Source organism: Plasmodium falciparum, assembly GCF_000002765.6.
Source record: "Plasmodium falciparum 3D7 genome assembly, chromosome: 8".
Classification (NCBI taxonomy): domain Eukaryota; phylum Apicomplexa; class Aconoidasida; order Haemosporida; family Plasmodiidae; genus Plasmodium; species Plasmodium falciparum.
The window spans coordinates 680,001-697,500 of NC_004329.3; the positions used below are offsets into that span (position 1 = coordinate 680,001).

Genomic DNA, 17,500 nt, shown 5'->3' on the forward strand with positions numbered 1-17,500 from the left:
ATTATATAATATATTTATATATATATATAAATACATATATTAAATCGTATTATAATATTATTATATATATATATTTATATGATCTAATATGATATGAATTATATATATATATATAATATTAAATATATAATATATAATTTTAATATTTTCTATTACAACAATAACATATAATAATAAATACGCATATAAAAAATAAAATATATTCATATAAATATTATATTATATAATATATATTATTATATATACCATATGTATGTAATTTATGTTTATATAATTTTTTTTTTTTTTTTTTTCTTTATTTTTTCTAAATTTTTATTTTCCATTTTGATTATTTTAAATTAGAATTTTATATAAAGGGATTTTTTTTTTTTTTTTTTTATTATTATTATTTTCTTATTTTATGTAAAATCCTATAATATCAGATTATAATATCTTAAAATTATTATAGAGAATAAAAAAAAAAAAAAAATAGAAAGGTAAACAAAAATTTTTAAGAAAAAAGAAAAATTAAATAATAACAAATATGAATATAAATATTTATCGTAATATATATATATATATATATATATATATATATATATATATATATTTATATATATATTTATATTTATATATATTTGAAAAAACATATAATATTAATTATAATTAATAATATGAAAAAAATATATAATATATTATATATTTGATGTACATTGAATGAGAGAGAAAATAAAAATATATATAAAAAATATGAATATTTATGCACATATATTTATGAGTTACATTTATATGTTAATATTATAATTATATAATTCTTTCTTAAAGTTAAAAAGAAATAAGGAAAAGAGAATTATATATATATATATATATATATATTTATATTTATATGTGAACATATATTTATATAAAATCACTTGACCTTTATTATACCTATTTATTATTACAGATTTATTATACTTAAAATATAGTTATACACAATGGTTGCCCATAATAACGTTTTACCAAATGTACATCTTCATAAATGGTGGCAAAGGCATGTAAGAGTTAACTTTAGTAAAAATATAAAAAAAAAAAAAAGAAGATTGTTGAGAGAAAAAAGAAGAAAAGCTAATGGAGGTACTCCTATTGAAAAATTACACCCAATTGTACACTGTCCAACTCAAAGATATAATTTTAGAACTAGGCTAGGAAAAGGATTTACCTTTGAAGAGTTAAAGGTACGTATCAGAATAAAAAAAAAAAAATATATATATATTAATAAATTTTGGTACATACAGTAACAAATATGCACATATATATATATATATATTTATTTATTTATTTTTATGTATGATAATATGTATGTATTTATTTCTATATTATAACATAAACTTTATTTCCTTTTTTTTTTTTTTTTTTTTTTCATATTTCATTAATTTATAGGGAGCCGGATTAACTCCTAGAGCTGCACAAACTATAGGTATATGCTATGACAAAAGAAGAAAAAACAGATCTGAAGAATCCTTGACAAAAAATGTCGAAAGATTATTAAAGTATAAGAACAGTTTAGTTATGATCCCACTTAAGAAAAACAAAGCAAAGAAAGGTATTGGAGGTATCCCAGCTGATGCTGATAAGAATACCATCAAAGAATTCAGAAATAAGAAACCATTACTCAGTATATTCAAGAAAGAAAAGAACACTAAACCATTCTATGAAACTATTGAAGTATCTAAAATTGATAAAGAATTCTTGGCCTACAAAACATTACGTAGAGCTAAATTGGCTGAAAGAAGAAAGAATAGAAGACAACAAAAGAAAGATATTAAATTTAAATCTAAAGATAATTAAGAATTATAAGAAACAAATAAATAAAAAGGAACATTTTTTATAATTAAAAAGTATTCAATGATATTTATATAATTATAAAATTACTATAATAAAAATATAAATACAAAGAAAAAAAAAAAAAAAAATATAGATATATATATATATATATATGACCTTATATTTACAATTAACTATTACATATATTTATATATGAATATAAATATATGTATTTTTTTTTTTTTTTTTTTTTTTTTAATTTTTTAAACTAAGCATTTATATATGTTACCAAACAATTTAAGAATAAAAATTTTTTTATTTACATAAAGAATTTTAACAAAATAAAAAAAAATATATCTAGTATATATATAATACATATATATATATATATATATATATATATATATATATATATATATATTATGTCTATGTTTACAAATACATTTTTATGTTCATAAAAAAGGTAAAAAAACAAAAAATTAATACTGTCGTTTTCTTTTCCTTTCTCGAAAGGGTATTGGGGGTCTATTAAATAAACTGAAAAGAAAAAAGGAAACAGTTATATCAAAAAAATCAACATGAAAAAATTATCAAATATAGACGGATGAATTTATATTAAGATCATAAAATATAAAAATATATAAATTAATAATAAAAAAAAAAAATAAAGGAAAAGAAAAGAAAATTGTTATATTGTCTTAAAAATAAAACAGCAAAATGCTCATTTCTCAATTAAGAACAGTTTTCGAATTCCCTAATAAAGTCAAAAAAAAAAAAAAAAAATTTTTTTTTTTAATAATGAATTCTATATATTCTAAAATTATAACATAAATATATATATATATATATATAATTTTTTACTTCATTATGCATGGGATATTTTCTTCAATTTTTAATTTTATAAATAAATCCGTCAGAAATCTTTTACATTTGTTTAGGGTTACTAAAAATAAAGATATAATGAGTATATTATAAGTAATATATATATATATATATATATATATAATATAGACATTTTTATGTATAATCAAATAATAGGTTATAAATGACTGTGTATATTTTATTTACAATTTGAGTAATGTACGTACCACCTATGTATAATATTTCAACTTTTAAGTAATCACAGACGGTTACAAATTTTGTTAAAATTTCAATTTCCTTTTTGAATTTCTACGAATGAATAAAAAAGGAAAAAATAAGAGTAATTAAAATATTATATATATATATATATATATATATATATATATATATATATATATTTATTTATTTATATTCTCTCAATTTCATTTTGTTTTTTTTTTTTTTTTAAACAAAATATTATTTACTTACGTTACTAGTTTTTATTATAAAAATTCGCAATTCTAGATTTGCAAAAATGACTGTAAAAATAAAAGAATATAACGTCATGTTAAATATGAATTTTACACATTTTACATATATATATATATATATGTATATATGTTTCATTTTTTTTTGTGTTTTATTACTACTGAAAGGATTAAAAAGTATTGTTTTAAATATTTTTCCATAAAATATAAGAGCATTCTTATCAAATTCCTATAAAAAATTGAAGGCATAAAAATATACATATACATATATATATATATATGTTCATTTATCGTTTATATATTAACTATGGAAATTACTTCTTTAATTAAAACAAACAAGGGTGTATTTGAGTTTTGTATTATTTTGAATATGTCATCTTCTTGTAATTTATTTAGCTGTGTATTTTTTTCGTCTAAATATAATTTACATAATACCCATATGTTATCTTTTTTAACCATTTTTTTTTAAGCAAAGGAAATCAAAATAAAAATATATATATATATATAATATTGAAGCAATATTATATTGGGAGGTTTTAAAATTTTTTTTTTTCTTCTTTTTATTTGTATATTTTAATATTTTATTTTTTTTTATAATTATATTTTTATATTATCCGGTTTAAAAAATAAGAAGAAAATATAAACTTCCTTTTACAAAATAGAAAGCAAATAAAATTATAAATTTTTAATTTGTGCTATATTAAAGCTTTTTTATATTAAAAAAAAATTATTATAATATAAAAATGAGTAATACATTAAAAGGTTAATATATATGTTACTTTTATTCATTATATACTTTTATATTTTTTAATTTTTTTTTTTTTTTTTTTTTTTTTTTTATATTTAACATGTGATACCAATTTAAGAAAAGTACGACTGAAAAGAACTAAATAATTTTCATAAATATAAATTTTTAAAAGGATGTAATTCCTCAAGGAAATGTAAATATATAATCTCTTATAAACAAAAAATTATTATGAGGAAATAAACATAATATTATTAATAATTCTATATATATATATATATATATAAATGTATTATGGTATGTTCTCTTTTTTCTATTTTGATGTTTTTTTTTTTTTTTTTTTTTTTTTTTAATGTTCTATATATAATAATAATCGAATTTATATATTGTAACCCGTCTCAAGTGTGAAATATATATTTTTATTTTTTTTCTTTTACACATTAATAGTTTTATAGTTTTAAAAAAATATTCCCCAAATCCTCAAAAGTTATATTTAAAATATGTGTCCCATATATAACATTATATATTTATTGGATAGGTTTTTAATTTAATTGTAAAAATAGAATAATAAATAAATAAAATTATTTAATACATTTTTCATATAATGCATATTCAATAACACCGTATGAAAAAATACAAGAAATGTACTCAAGCATATATTAATAAAATGATTACTTTTTTTTGAGTTATTACACTTTTTATGTATATAAAACAAATATATATAACTTTAATAAAGTTAAATGCATAGTTCTTCTTATAATAATAATTTTACCCACATAATTTCATATCTATTTTTTATAATAATATACAATATATATATTATAATATGTATATTTATATATAATATATATATATAATATCAAATGGTTTAAAAAATATATATATATATTATATAATTTATATCATATATATTATAATATAATATCGAATAGCTTCAAAATAATATTTCATATTTATTTATAAAATAATTATAAATATAAATATAATATGAATTACATATATTATATAGAAATATTACAAAATAAAAATAAAAAAAAAAAGGTAACGCATGCTTTTATATTATATTATATATAGTTCTTATTTATTTTTTTTTTTCTCTTGTATGTACATGATATAAATTTCATACTATTTTTTTTTTTTTTTTTTCATATATAAATAAATAAATAATATAAATGTTGATTTATATATAAAAAATAATAATTAATAATAATATATAAATAAATAAATAATAATATTACAATATAAAAAAATATATATATATTATATATATAATATTATATATATAACATTGTATGAATGCACTTTTATCTATTTTAACTAGAGCGCCACTACTTTTTCAAATATTGGAATAAAAAAAAAAAAAATACTGCTCTACTAATATTATAAAATGATATATTATATATATATTATATTATTTATATTTATATAGATGATATTACTTATTAAATGCATTTATATATTTTTTATATATATATATATATATACATATATTTTTAAAGTATACCTTTAAACACTTACTATTTTTATATATTATTATACATATATATTATATATAAAGTAACATAATTATATTTATATATAAATTTATATATTATATTAAATATATATAATGTAATTTATTTATAATAAAGCTTATATAATTTAAGAAAAAAAAAAAAAAAAAAAAATAATAGGTGATTGTAAATTGTATATATATTATATATATATAATATATATACAATAATATGTATTTATGTATGTATGTATTATATAATAATTATTATTATATATATGTATAATGTATATATATATATATATATATATATAATATGATTAATTTAAAAAAAAAAAAAATTAAATAAAAATAAAAAAAAATAAAAATAAGATATCCCATATAATAAATAAAATATACAAAAAAAAAAAAAAAAAAAAAATATATTTTAAATATAAAAAAAATAAAAAAACAGAAGATACTTTTATAAAAAAACAAAAAAAACAAAAAAACGAGGTTTAAAAAGAAAAACTAAGCGAACCATGGTCTTTGAAGAAAAGTAAACACTTTAAAATCAAGAAAAGGTATTTTTTATAAAAACAAACATTAATTAAAAAATGAAAAAATGTATAATTTTTATAAATATATAAATTTATATGTAAGAATATAGTTTTTGTATATATATATATATATATATATATATATTTATGCATTCCTTATAATAAAAAAAAAATATATATATATATATATATTTGTATATAAACGAATTAACCTTAAAAAACTAATTATATATTTTATATGATTATATATTTTTTAAATACTTGTTGAATACAATATAAATACATCTTCATTATATTATATATATATATATATATATATATATATATGTATATATTATTATTTGTAAGATAATTAGAAATTTTTTTATATATGAAAAAGGTATATTATATAAAAATGTTTATGTATAATTTAATAATATACCATAAACATAATCTATAAATAAATATATTATAAATATATAAATATATATATATATATATATATATATATATATATGTACTTATAAGGTATATTTATTATGTATTTATTTTATATATTTTACAACTCTCACAACATTTGTTAAGAGCAAGGTGTATAAAGCCGTGTTCATATATTAAAATATAATTTTTTTTTTTTTTTTGAAAAAATAAAAGCTTTGTGAAGTTTTATATTATATATGTACATATCCATGAGATATATGTATGTGTTTTAAAGTTCACATTTTGTATTCTCTATATTATAATATATATATATATATATATGTATATATTAAAAATGTTATTTTAAAGTATATAAAGGCGCTGCTATGTGTTAATATGAAATATTAGATACATTATATATATATATATATATATTTATATTATTTTTTTTTTTTTTCTTTAGGAGTATGAATATTAAGATTGAAAATATACAGCATTAAAAAAATTATAATAAGGAATTGAATATAATAAAAACTTAAAAATAAAAGTAATTTTATATATTATTAATGTACAAAATTTTTATTGCATAATATTTTTAATATATTCTATGTGTTTATATGAAAATATCATCATTAAATTTTTATGCATATATATATATATATATATATATATTAATTTTTTTTTTTTTTTTTTTTTTTTTTTTCTTTACAGTTTCGATTGAGATATTAATACAAATAATATATTAATCTATATATCTATATATATATTCATATATCAAAACAATACTGATATTGTACATAATAAAAAAAAATAAAATTGTTTGACAATAAATATAAAAAAGAGTCATAAGAAGAAGAAAATTGAATATTTCGATATACAAATTAAACAATTATATTATATATATATATATATATATATATATTTATAAATATACAGGAAATATCAAATATATCAATTAAGCTAACATATAATATACATATTATATAAAAAAAAAATTTACTAACTTTTCAAATTAAAAAAAAAAAAAAAAGAAAAGAAAGTGTAAGCAAAAATGAAGAAAGATAGAGAACCAATAGACGAAGATGAAATGAGAATAACCTCAACCGGAAGGATGACCAACTATGTTAACTATGGTGCAAAAATACTAGGAGATGAAGACAAAAAAAGTATAAAAATTAAAGCAACAGGTAATGCTATTGGAAAAGCTGTAACATTAGCAGAAATAATAAAAAGAAGATTTAAAGGATTACATCAAATAACCAGATGTGGAAGTACAGTTATCACTGATCAATATGTAAGTGGACAAGATAATAGCGAACATGTAGTACAAGAAAAAACCGTTTCATTTATTGAAATATTATTATCTAGAGAACAATTAGATATGAAAGATGCAGGTTATCAACCACCTTTGGATGAGAAATATGTAAAAGAAATGACCCCAGAAGAAATTGTCAATTCTAGGCCATTCAGAAGAGGTGGATTTAGACCACGATTTTATAGAGGATTTAGAGGAGGAAGAGGTGGATTTTTAAGAAGAGGAGGATATAGAGGTTTTGGTGACAGAGTATATGAACCAAGAAGTAGCTTCAGAGGTGGAAGAGGTAGCGGATATGGTGGAAATTTCGGAAGAGGTGGATACAGATCAGGTGGTGGTATGGGTGGTGGATTCAGAGGTGGATTCAGAGGAGGATTTAGAGGTGGAAGAGATGGTGGCTACAGAGGTGGAAACAGAGGAGGTAGCAGAAGTGGATTTAGAGGTGGCAGAGGTGGATTCAGAGGTGGAAGAGCTTTATCATAAATTAATATATAAATAATAAAAAAAAATATATAAACACACATATTTATATACACAAAATAAAATATAATATAATATTATATAACTAAAAAAAAATATAATAAATAAATATAAATAAAAAAAAAAAAAAAAATATAACAGAATAAAACAATTGGAATTGTATATATATTTATATATATATATATATATATATATATATATGTGTATGTATTATTTTTAAATATTTATCTTATTGAATATTTAAATAATATATATGATACTTTTTATAAGATCTTTACATTATATATATATATATATATATATATATATATATAATAAAAATATCAACATAGCCACAAAAAAAAAAAAAAAAAATATATATATATATTTTAATAATGAAATGTATTTGTATGTATATATATATATATATATATATATATGTGTTGTATCTATATACATACATATATAAATATTTATATAAACATATTCATGCCAATTAATATTTTTTAATTTATTTAATCGAGAATATTTAATAGTAAGCGAAATTTATTATTTACGAAAAAAAAAAAAAAAAAAAAAAAAATTAAAATATTATATACATTATATATATATGAAGAAAATTACTTATATTGAATGTAATAGACATTTTAGTACTATATATATTATTTTATGCACTTCTATCATTTTTTATATTTTTTTTTTTTAATTTGCCAATAATAATAATAATAATAATAAAAAATTAAGAGAATTTAAATTTATGCAAATTTAAGTATAATAAAAAAAAAAAAAAAGAAAGAAAGGAAAAACATTTAAATGTTGATAAATTTAATATTATAATATAATATAATAAAATATATATATTATATATATATATATATATATAATATTTTTATACATAACTTGAATTTCACATATATATATAGAATATTTTTTTATACATATTTTCTTTAATATATTATTATTTTTCATAAGATTATACATATATAAAGCTTTTTATAATAACAAAAATAGTAGTGTATATAAAAAAGAATATGTATATTTTTTTTTTGAAAAATATTTATTCTTTTAATGCGCATGAAATATATTAAAGAAAATTAAAAAAATATATAATATATATATATATATATATATATATATGTGTGATATGTATATCTATTAAAATAGATAATAAATTTCTACCAAAAGAAAAAATAAAATAATAAAAAATGAAGTAAAATAAAATGAAATAAAACTAATAAGAATATTGTGTTATGGGTTTTGTTATACATAAATATTATTTTTATTATACATACGTATATGTATTATATATATATATATATATATATATAGATATTTATACCATATGTATGTATTCATTATATTAAATAAGCCACCAAATATTTTATTTACATAATTATTTATATACAAGAGAGAAACGTTCAAGATTCATATTTTATTATATATATCTGTACGATGTAAAAAATTTTTAAATATTTTGTTTTAAATATTATTATATATATAGGAATTTTATATTTTAAGGAAGAGCGATTTTACATATTATATATATATATGTTCATTTAAAAGTACTTAATATAACATTTTTATAGAAAAAAAGAAAAAGCATATTTTTAATTTTAATAATAGAAAATAATTTTTTTTTTTTTTTTTTTTATTATTTAAATATTTATATTATATATATATATATATATATATATATATATATATATATATATGTGTAAATTTTTTTTTTATTTATATATATCATTCACGAAAAGACTCAAGAAAGAAAAACTTTTATATATTATTTATATTTAAATAAGAATTCGTTTTAATTAAAATTTTTGTAAATAAAGAAAAAATAAATTAATAAATAAAATTGGATGTTATAAATCTTATTATATTAATAAAATTGATTTAATTGATATAATGCGAATTTTCATTTATACTTAATGAAATAAAAAAAAAAAAAAAAAAAAAAAAAAAAAAAAAAAAAAAAGTCATATCTAATTAACTTAATATTATGTTATTTATTTAATTATTTATATGAGGAAAACAAATGTCTACATTTATAACCAAAATATGTATATATAAAATAAGGTATTTATATTTTGGTTCACTTTATATCAATATATCATTTATGCTATTTTTTCAAAAGAATAAAATTTGCTCAAACAGACAAATCGTAGTCTTAATAAAATTATTTATATATAAGGTAAATTTTGAAGGAAATTATTATATATATATATATATATATATATATAATACAATTTGTTCAAATATAAAAAGTCAATTTTTCTACATAAAAAAAAAAAAAATTTTATATATTAAATAATAATTTTTAAATATATAAAAAATTAAAAATATATAGGAATAATATAATAAAACTTAAACAAAAAAAAAAAAAAAAAAATCATATATTAATAAAAATATATATATATATATATATATATATATATCATTTTAAATATTTTATTATTTCTTCTTTTTTTTTTTTTTTTGTCATTTAAACTTTTTACATATTTCCTTATAATATTTAATTTGTTCTTTTGTTACACTTCTTGGTATAATTTTAATTGCTTGAATTATATGTTTTTGGGTTATAGTTAATATATTCTTATTTTTTTGAATATATTCATAAATTAAATTATTTCTATCTTTTTCATTTAAATGATTATTATTTGTTGACAAGATACAATTTTGTGAGGAGTTATTATAGTCCCTTTGTTCTTCTTCCATATTATTATTATATTCTAATTTTATCATATTTTTGTTCTTACCAAAATTATTTGTACTAAACATATTTTGATGGTCATTAAATGATATATCTTTATTTTTGTTATTACTACTAGAAATTTCGTCATTCATTTTATTATAATTTAAATTGTTTGAATTATTGTGATTTATGTTGATATCCAACCTTTGAATATCCATAATATTATTATTTGAAAGTTTATAAGTATTTACATTATTACTTTTATATTCGTTTGTAAAATTTTCACTTATTTTTACAATTTCATCAAGATTTATTTGATCCATTTGATTTATATTATTTTGCCCTTTGGACAATACTCTGTTGTTATCAACAGAGTCATCTAGGATATATGGTTTTGTATTATCATCAATTGAATTATTCATATCTTGAGATACTGTCTTATTTGTTCTATATGAATTAGATTTAATATGGTCAAAATTATGTATACTATATATATGATCCACATTATTGTTATTTATATTACTGGTGGAAAAAATAGTGGAATGTTGTTTTATAGAATTATTTTCTTGAATACTCAAGTGCTGATTCATAATATTTATTACATTTGTATCCTTATTCATTTGTTGATCCGTATTATTATATATATTATTATTTTTTGGATTGCTCTTATTTTGAATATCTATTTTATCGCGACATTCTTGTAAAGCTATAAAAGCACTTTCTCTTAATACTCCATATAAATCAGCACCACTATATCCTCTGGTCAACTTTGATATTTCTTCAAAACGAACATTTTTATCTATGGGCATATTTTTGGAAAGCTTTTTTAAAATATCAACTCTTCCTTGATATTTAGGTAATGAAATATAAATAAGTTGATCAAATCTTCCACTTCTTAGTAATGCTTTATCAATAATATCAGGTCTATTTGTTGTTGCTATAATATACACACCTTCTCTTTGTGATAAGCCATCCATTTCTGATAATAATTGATTTACTACTCTATCAGATGCCGATACAGATTTATTATTTGATCGATTAATACATATACTATCAATTTCATCAAAAAATATTAAACATGGTTTATATACAGATGCATATGAAAAGATTTCACGTACTTTTTTCTCACTTTCACCAACATATTTATTTAATATTTCTGGACCTTTTATAGCTATAAAGTTTGCTTTCATTTCATTACTAATAGCTTTAGCAAGCATTGTTTTTCCACATCCAGGAGGACCATATAATAATATTCCCATACTTTTATTTATACCTAAATGTTTATATATATTACTATATTTTACAGGTAATATAAATTTGCTTTCTAATATTTTCTTTATTTTTTTTAAAGATCCAATATTATCCAAATTAATATTTGGAACTTCACATATATTTTCATTTGTCATCTTTTTCTTTATATTATTTACACCTTCAAATATTATATCATTGTTAATTTCTATAGTTTTTTGAATTTTTTTTTCTGCTTTTCCTTCAATAACCTTCTCTTCGTTTAATGAGCATAACAACATATTATATTTTCTTTTATGATTTATTTCTTTCAAATTATGATTGTTCTGGTTATTTAAACAGGGTGAATCATTCGATAACTCCTGTGGAATTTCGGTCGACGCGATTTGATTCTCATCATTTGTTTTAATAGAAGTAATTAATATATTTTGTTCGTGTGATGTTAATTGATCATTTTGTTTTATTTCTTCATAATTTGTTACATTTTTAAAAAAATCGTTATCTGATTTGGTGTATCCCCAAACAGATGCATTATTATTATTATTATTATTATTATTATTATTATTATTATTATCATTATTATTATCATTATTATCATTATTGTCATTATTTATCTTATTACTTATGTGGTGACTTTTTTGATGCACCATGATATTTTCATTACAATTAATTTTATTTATATTCTCACAAGTTTGTGTTACATGGTCTACTTCATTTTTTATCATATGATTAATCTTCAGATCCTTTCTTAGTAACTCATTATATATATACAAATTTAAAGATTCATTCATTATATCAAATATCTGCCCTCTATTGAAACCATATGTAATTGAAGCGGTATATGGAATATCAAATGAGAGAAAATATTCACAGGACGCTTGTTCAAGTATTTCAATACGATCATCATATGTAGGTATTGGTATAGTAATAAACTTTTGAATTTTGGAGTATAATATACTATCATTTGGTTTATTAATACTTAATAAGAGTACAATAATATTTGAATTATGAAAAATATTTAATAAATATGTAAATAAATATAAATCTGTGGAATCATCTTTAGATGAAAATATGATATCTATATCATCAATACATAATATTGCTTTATCATATTCATTTTTTATATGTTCAAAAAGAATTCTTAATTTATTATTTTTGTTATCATTTGATATATATTTTATATATTCAGGTAATTTTATATAAAAAAAAGGACATCCACATTCACCTGCGATAGCATATGAAAGTGTAGTTTTACCTGTACCACTGGTACCAAAAATATTTATAATACAATTCAAATTAGATAATCGAAATTTATATGGATATATAATACTATAAAGTATATCTTTTTTAATATTTTTTATGCCTTTAAAATCATTTAAGGTTTTATTCGATATTATCGAATTAATTATTTTATTTGAATTATTGAATGAACTTTTATTATGTTCCTGTTTCATATGATTCATATTTTCATTAATTTGATTATTTGTTAAATGACTTTGTACATTTTTTTCATCTTTTAATTTTCCTTCTATAATTTTTAATTTCTTCTTGTTTTTCAACATATTGTTTTTAATAAATTCATTACCAACATTTAGGTCTTTCTCATTTAATAATACATCATTCGGGTCATGACCATGAATGTTTTGCTCATTCATTTTTTCATCTTCAATATTATTTTGATTATATTCATTTTTATTGGTATAATTAATAATTTCATTATTATCATTTAATATGGTCGAACGACAATTGTCTCCTTCAATAATATCACAAGTTGTAATATCATTACTTATAATATGATTAGTATCATATATAAAATTATTATTATTATTATTATTATTATTATTAACTTGACAATTATTATTAAGCTTCATCTTCTTTTTTTTCTTTTTATTAATATATTTAATCATAAATTTATCATAGTTCACAAATAAACTCTTTTTTATTATATTCATAATTAGCCCATATAATTTATTCTTTGGAGAACGTCTATATTCCTGAAATTCTTTTCTCAACAAACTTTCGATTACTGAACAGTTACTTAAAACATTTTTTAAATTATTTTCTTTATTTTCATCTTTTCTTATAAAATTCTTTTTTACTATTATATGGTATATTCGTTTCTTCAAGGAATCCACAAACATTTTTCATATTATACTTTTATATACATATATAAAAAATATCCTTTTTTTATACATCAATATATATAATATATATATAATATATATATTATTTATATATAAATAACTTCATAAGAAAAAATAAAATAAAATAAATTTATATATATATATATATAATAATATTACAAAACAGCTATATACTATTTAAAATTAAAGATATATATCCCCCCTATTAATTAATCAAACAATTAACATCATTTTCAATAAAAACAACAAATAATTGATAAATTATAAAAAATAGAAATATTCAAAATTCACTTTGATTTTCTCTATATTCATATTGTTTTTTTTCAATATATTTTATTTACGCATTAAAATAAATTATTTAAAAATAATGTTATAAAAGTATTATATGTATAATATATATAATATGCATTAAATTTTTTTTTTTTTTTTTTTTTTTTTTTTTTTTTTCTGGGACATAATCTTCATATAGTAAAAACATACCAACACAAGTATATAAAATAAAACTAAAAGGTAAACATTAATATATATATATATATATATATATATATATATATTATATTATATTTCATAGTTCTATATTTCCTTGGAACGTTACATTAAATTTATATAAAATCAATTTTATTTATATATTTATTTTTAATTTTTTTAATTTTTACGTCTTCAACAAAAAGAGAAAAAAAAAAAAAAAAATATAAATTAAAAATTAAAAAATTATAAACATAAAGGAAATGGTGAAATGATCAAATGATTGTAAATATAATAATGAAATAATAATAATAATAATATAATAATCAAATAATAACAATATAATAATAATAATCAAATAATGGTGATATAATAAACAAATAATAAACATCAAAATTGTATACAAATTAAAAATATTTAAAAAAAGAAAAGCGCTTATACATTTTAGTAAAGAATAAAATCTTATAAAAATAAAACAATTTCATATTTAAAAAATGTGGCTTTTATTATTATTTCTTTATACTTCTTTATTCCTTAATTTTCATTTCTTTTCATTTCTTTTTCCTTTATTTTTTTTTGATTTTATTTTATTTGATTTTATAACTATATTAAATTTTTAAAATTTTTCATATTAAATGGGTCAGACATAGCTTGAATATTTTTTTCATACTTTTTAAATTCTTCTAACGTTTTTGTAGCCTTTATTGCAACTTTAAAATATTTTTCTTTTTTTATATTATCTTTTTCGTTTAATGCTTTGCTATTATATTCTTTTTCAATTTTTGTTAGATATTCTTCATAGCTTAGTGATATATTTTTATGATGTATTAATTCTTTTAATATAAAAAAGGAGATATCTTTAATTATAAAATAATTAAAATGTGATTTAGCAACAGCTAAAGGATATATATAATGTTCCATAATGAATTCTTGTAATTGATAATCATATCTAATATTTAAGGCATCGTTTATATTATTAGAATTACATATAGATTCTCTTTTCTTATTATGGTCATCATAATTTCTTCTATTTTCTTCATATAAATTATTCGAATTATCACTAAGCTCATGATCAAAAAAAGAATATTCACTATTTGAATCTTGTGATGCACAAATACTTTTAGTACTATCAATATAGCTAGAATTTTCTTCTTTGGAATAATAAGTTCCTTCCTTTTTTTGTTCATCATTATGATCATATTTTCTTTTGTATTTTTCATGACCAAAATAGGTATCTTGACTATCTTCATCATTGTAAGAAATATCATTAAGATGATGATCACAAATATTATCACGAATATTATCACGCATATTATCACGAATATTATCACGAATATTATCACAAATATTATCACAAATATTCTCACAAATATTATCACAAATATTATCACAAATATTATTATCATTTATATTATGAATACTGTTGTAATGTGCATTTTTTTTTTCTGCAACATTCTCCTTATATGTAATATTATTTTTTTTATTATACCTATGAATTTTTTTTTTTTGTAAAGCAATTTTTCGTTGATTTTCTTTCACCTTTAATAAGAATATATTTATATCCTTACTTTCACATTTATTGTAACAAATATTTTTATTTAGAGTACTTTGATCTTCATCATTATTCTCATTTTTCCCAAGAAATTTATAAAAACCGTTAGTTATTGCAGATGTAAAATCATTCAAATTTTGAACAATGGCTAGTTTAGCATTCTGCATATTTTTATCCCACTCAAACCAATACCTTGCTCCATTATTTCTCCAATAATTTATAAGAACAGGTTCAGGAATATTTTTAATTCCTGGATAAATCAATGGTTCAATTCGAAAAGCCACAGGATCAAATCCATGAAAAATATTATAAAACTTTAAACCATTATTTAATTTTAATCCATCATTTATATATTCTGGTTTATATAAAGATAATAAAGCACTTAAAGGACTACCCAACATAAATAAATAATGTATCTTACTTTTCAAATTATATTTTAAATTACTTTCACTTATTCGAACTTTCACGTTATGTAATATTTCATATGCCATTGCACTACCTAATGAATAACCTAGTAAACATACTTTGGAATATTTAAATCTCCCGCTAGAATCCTACACAAAAAAAAAAAAAAAAAGAAATATTATATATTAAAAGTAAGCAACACACATTCTATTAATTTTTTAAGTTTACATTCTTTAAAGATTCCAATGTTTTATTTATATCATTGTATAAATTTAACATTATGTAATCACCATATCTTGGATGTAAAAAACATATAATATCTCCGGCGGACAAGTTTATTATTTTTCGAGTTTCAGCCATAGTATTAATATTTATCCTGTTAAAAACACTACATAAAAATAAAATAAAATAAAATATGATGAAATTTATTTTTGTAAAAATGTAGAATACAAAAAGTATGTAGTAACTACAACATGGAAATCAATGAAAAAATAAAAATAAATAAATATATACACACATATATATATATATATATATATATATATATATTTTTTATTTTTTATTTTTTTTTTATTACTGTATTTGTGCATCGATGATATACTTTTTCCAGTTAAATATATGGAAATGTATATTAAAAGGATAATCAAAAAACCACATTTTTTTTACAATTTTAAAACTATTTTTCAAATCTTCACATTGGTTTATTATTAATTCTTCATTTGATCCTATACCATGAATAATCAAAATAATATAATCAACTTTATTAATTTTATCATCCAGAATTGGTTTGTCTTCATAAAAATTTATATCATTATCTTTTGTATTTTTTACAAATTTTCTGTTTACATTCTTTTCCTGTTTTTTAAAGAAAAAAAAACTACTCTGTACTTTTTTTTCTGTGTCCTCATTGTTTTCGTCATCATCGTCTTCTA

The 17,500-nt window shown here is 17.3% G+C and overlaps 5 protein-coding genes across 5 annotated transcripts in view; 2 read left to right on the top strand and 3 right to left on the bottom strand.

The window, feature by feature from the left end:
• Positions 1-956: 956 nt before the first annotated feature.
• On the top strand, positions 957-1,809 carry PF3D7_0814000 (60S ribosomal protein L13-2, putative; the record flags this gene model as incomplete). Its single annotated transcript, XM_001349349.1, has 2 exons — positions 957-1,196; positions 1,402-1,809. 2 exons carry the CDS (start codon positions 957-959, stop codon positions 1,807-1,809), a joined length of 648 nt encoding a protein of 215 aa, XP_001349385.1.
• A 708-nt stretch (positions 1,810-2,517) lies between these two features.
• PF3D7_0814100 (conserved Plasmodium protein, unknown function) lies at positions 2,518-3,572 on the bottom strand (the record flags this gene model as incomplete). Its single annotated transcript, XM_002808799.3, has 6 exons — positions 2,518-2,539; positions 2,647-2,728; positions 2,874-2,955; positions 3,115-3,164; positions 3,273-3,342; positions 3,432-3,572. 6 exons carry the CDS (start codon positions 3,570-3,572, stop codon positions 2,518-2,520), a joined length of 447 nt encoding a protein of 148 aa, XP_002808845.1.
• Positions 3,573-7,339: 3,767 nt separating this feature from the next.
• On the top strand, positions 7,340-8,086 carry PF3D7_0814200 (DNA/RNA-binding protein Alba 1; the record flags this gene model as incomplete). Its single annotated transcript, XM_001349347.1, has 1 exon — positions 7,340-8,086. One exon carries the CDS (start codon positions 7,340-7,342, stop codon positions 8,084-8,086), a length of 747 nt encoding a protein of 248 aa, XP_001349383.1.
• A 2,454-nt stretch (positions 8,087-10,540) lies between these two features.
• PF3D7_0814300 (AAA family ATPase, putative) lies at positions 10,541-14,143 on the bottom strand (the record flags this gene model as incomplete). The annotated part of the gene is made up of 1 exon (XM_001349346.2): positions 10,541-14,143. One exon carries the CDS (start codon positions 14,141-14,143, stop codon positions 10,541-10,543), a length of 3,603 nt encoding a protein of 1,200 aa, XP_001349382.2.
• A 1,071-nt stretch (positions 14,144-15,214) lies between these two features.
• The window catches only part of PF3D7_0814400 (phospholipase DDHD1, putative), a gene marked incomplete at both ends in the record, with an annotated part of 2,308 nt that continues 22 nt past the window's right edge, over positions 15,215-17,500 (bottom strand). Inside the window, 3 exons of the mRNA XM_001349345.1 lie at positions 15,215-16,717; positions 16,797-16,956; positions 17,146-17,500. The exon at positions 17,146-17,500 is cut by the window's right edge and continues 22 nt beyond it. Coding sequence (XP_001349381.1) covers positions 15,215-16,717; positions 16,797-16,956; positions 17,146-17,500 — 2,018 coding nt within the window. The remainder of the gene's footprint in view (positions 16,718-16,796; positions 16,957-17,145) is intronic.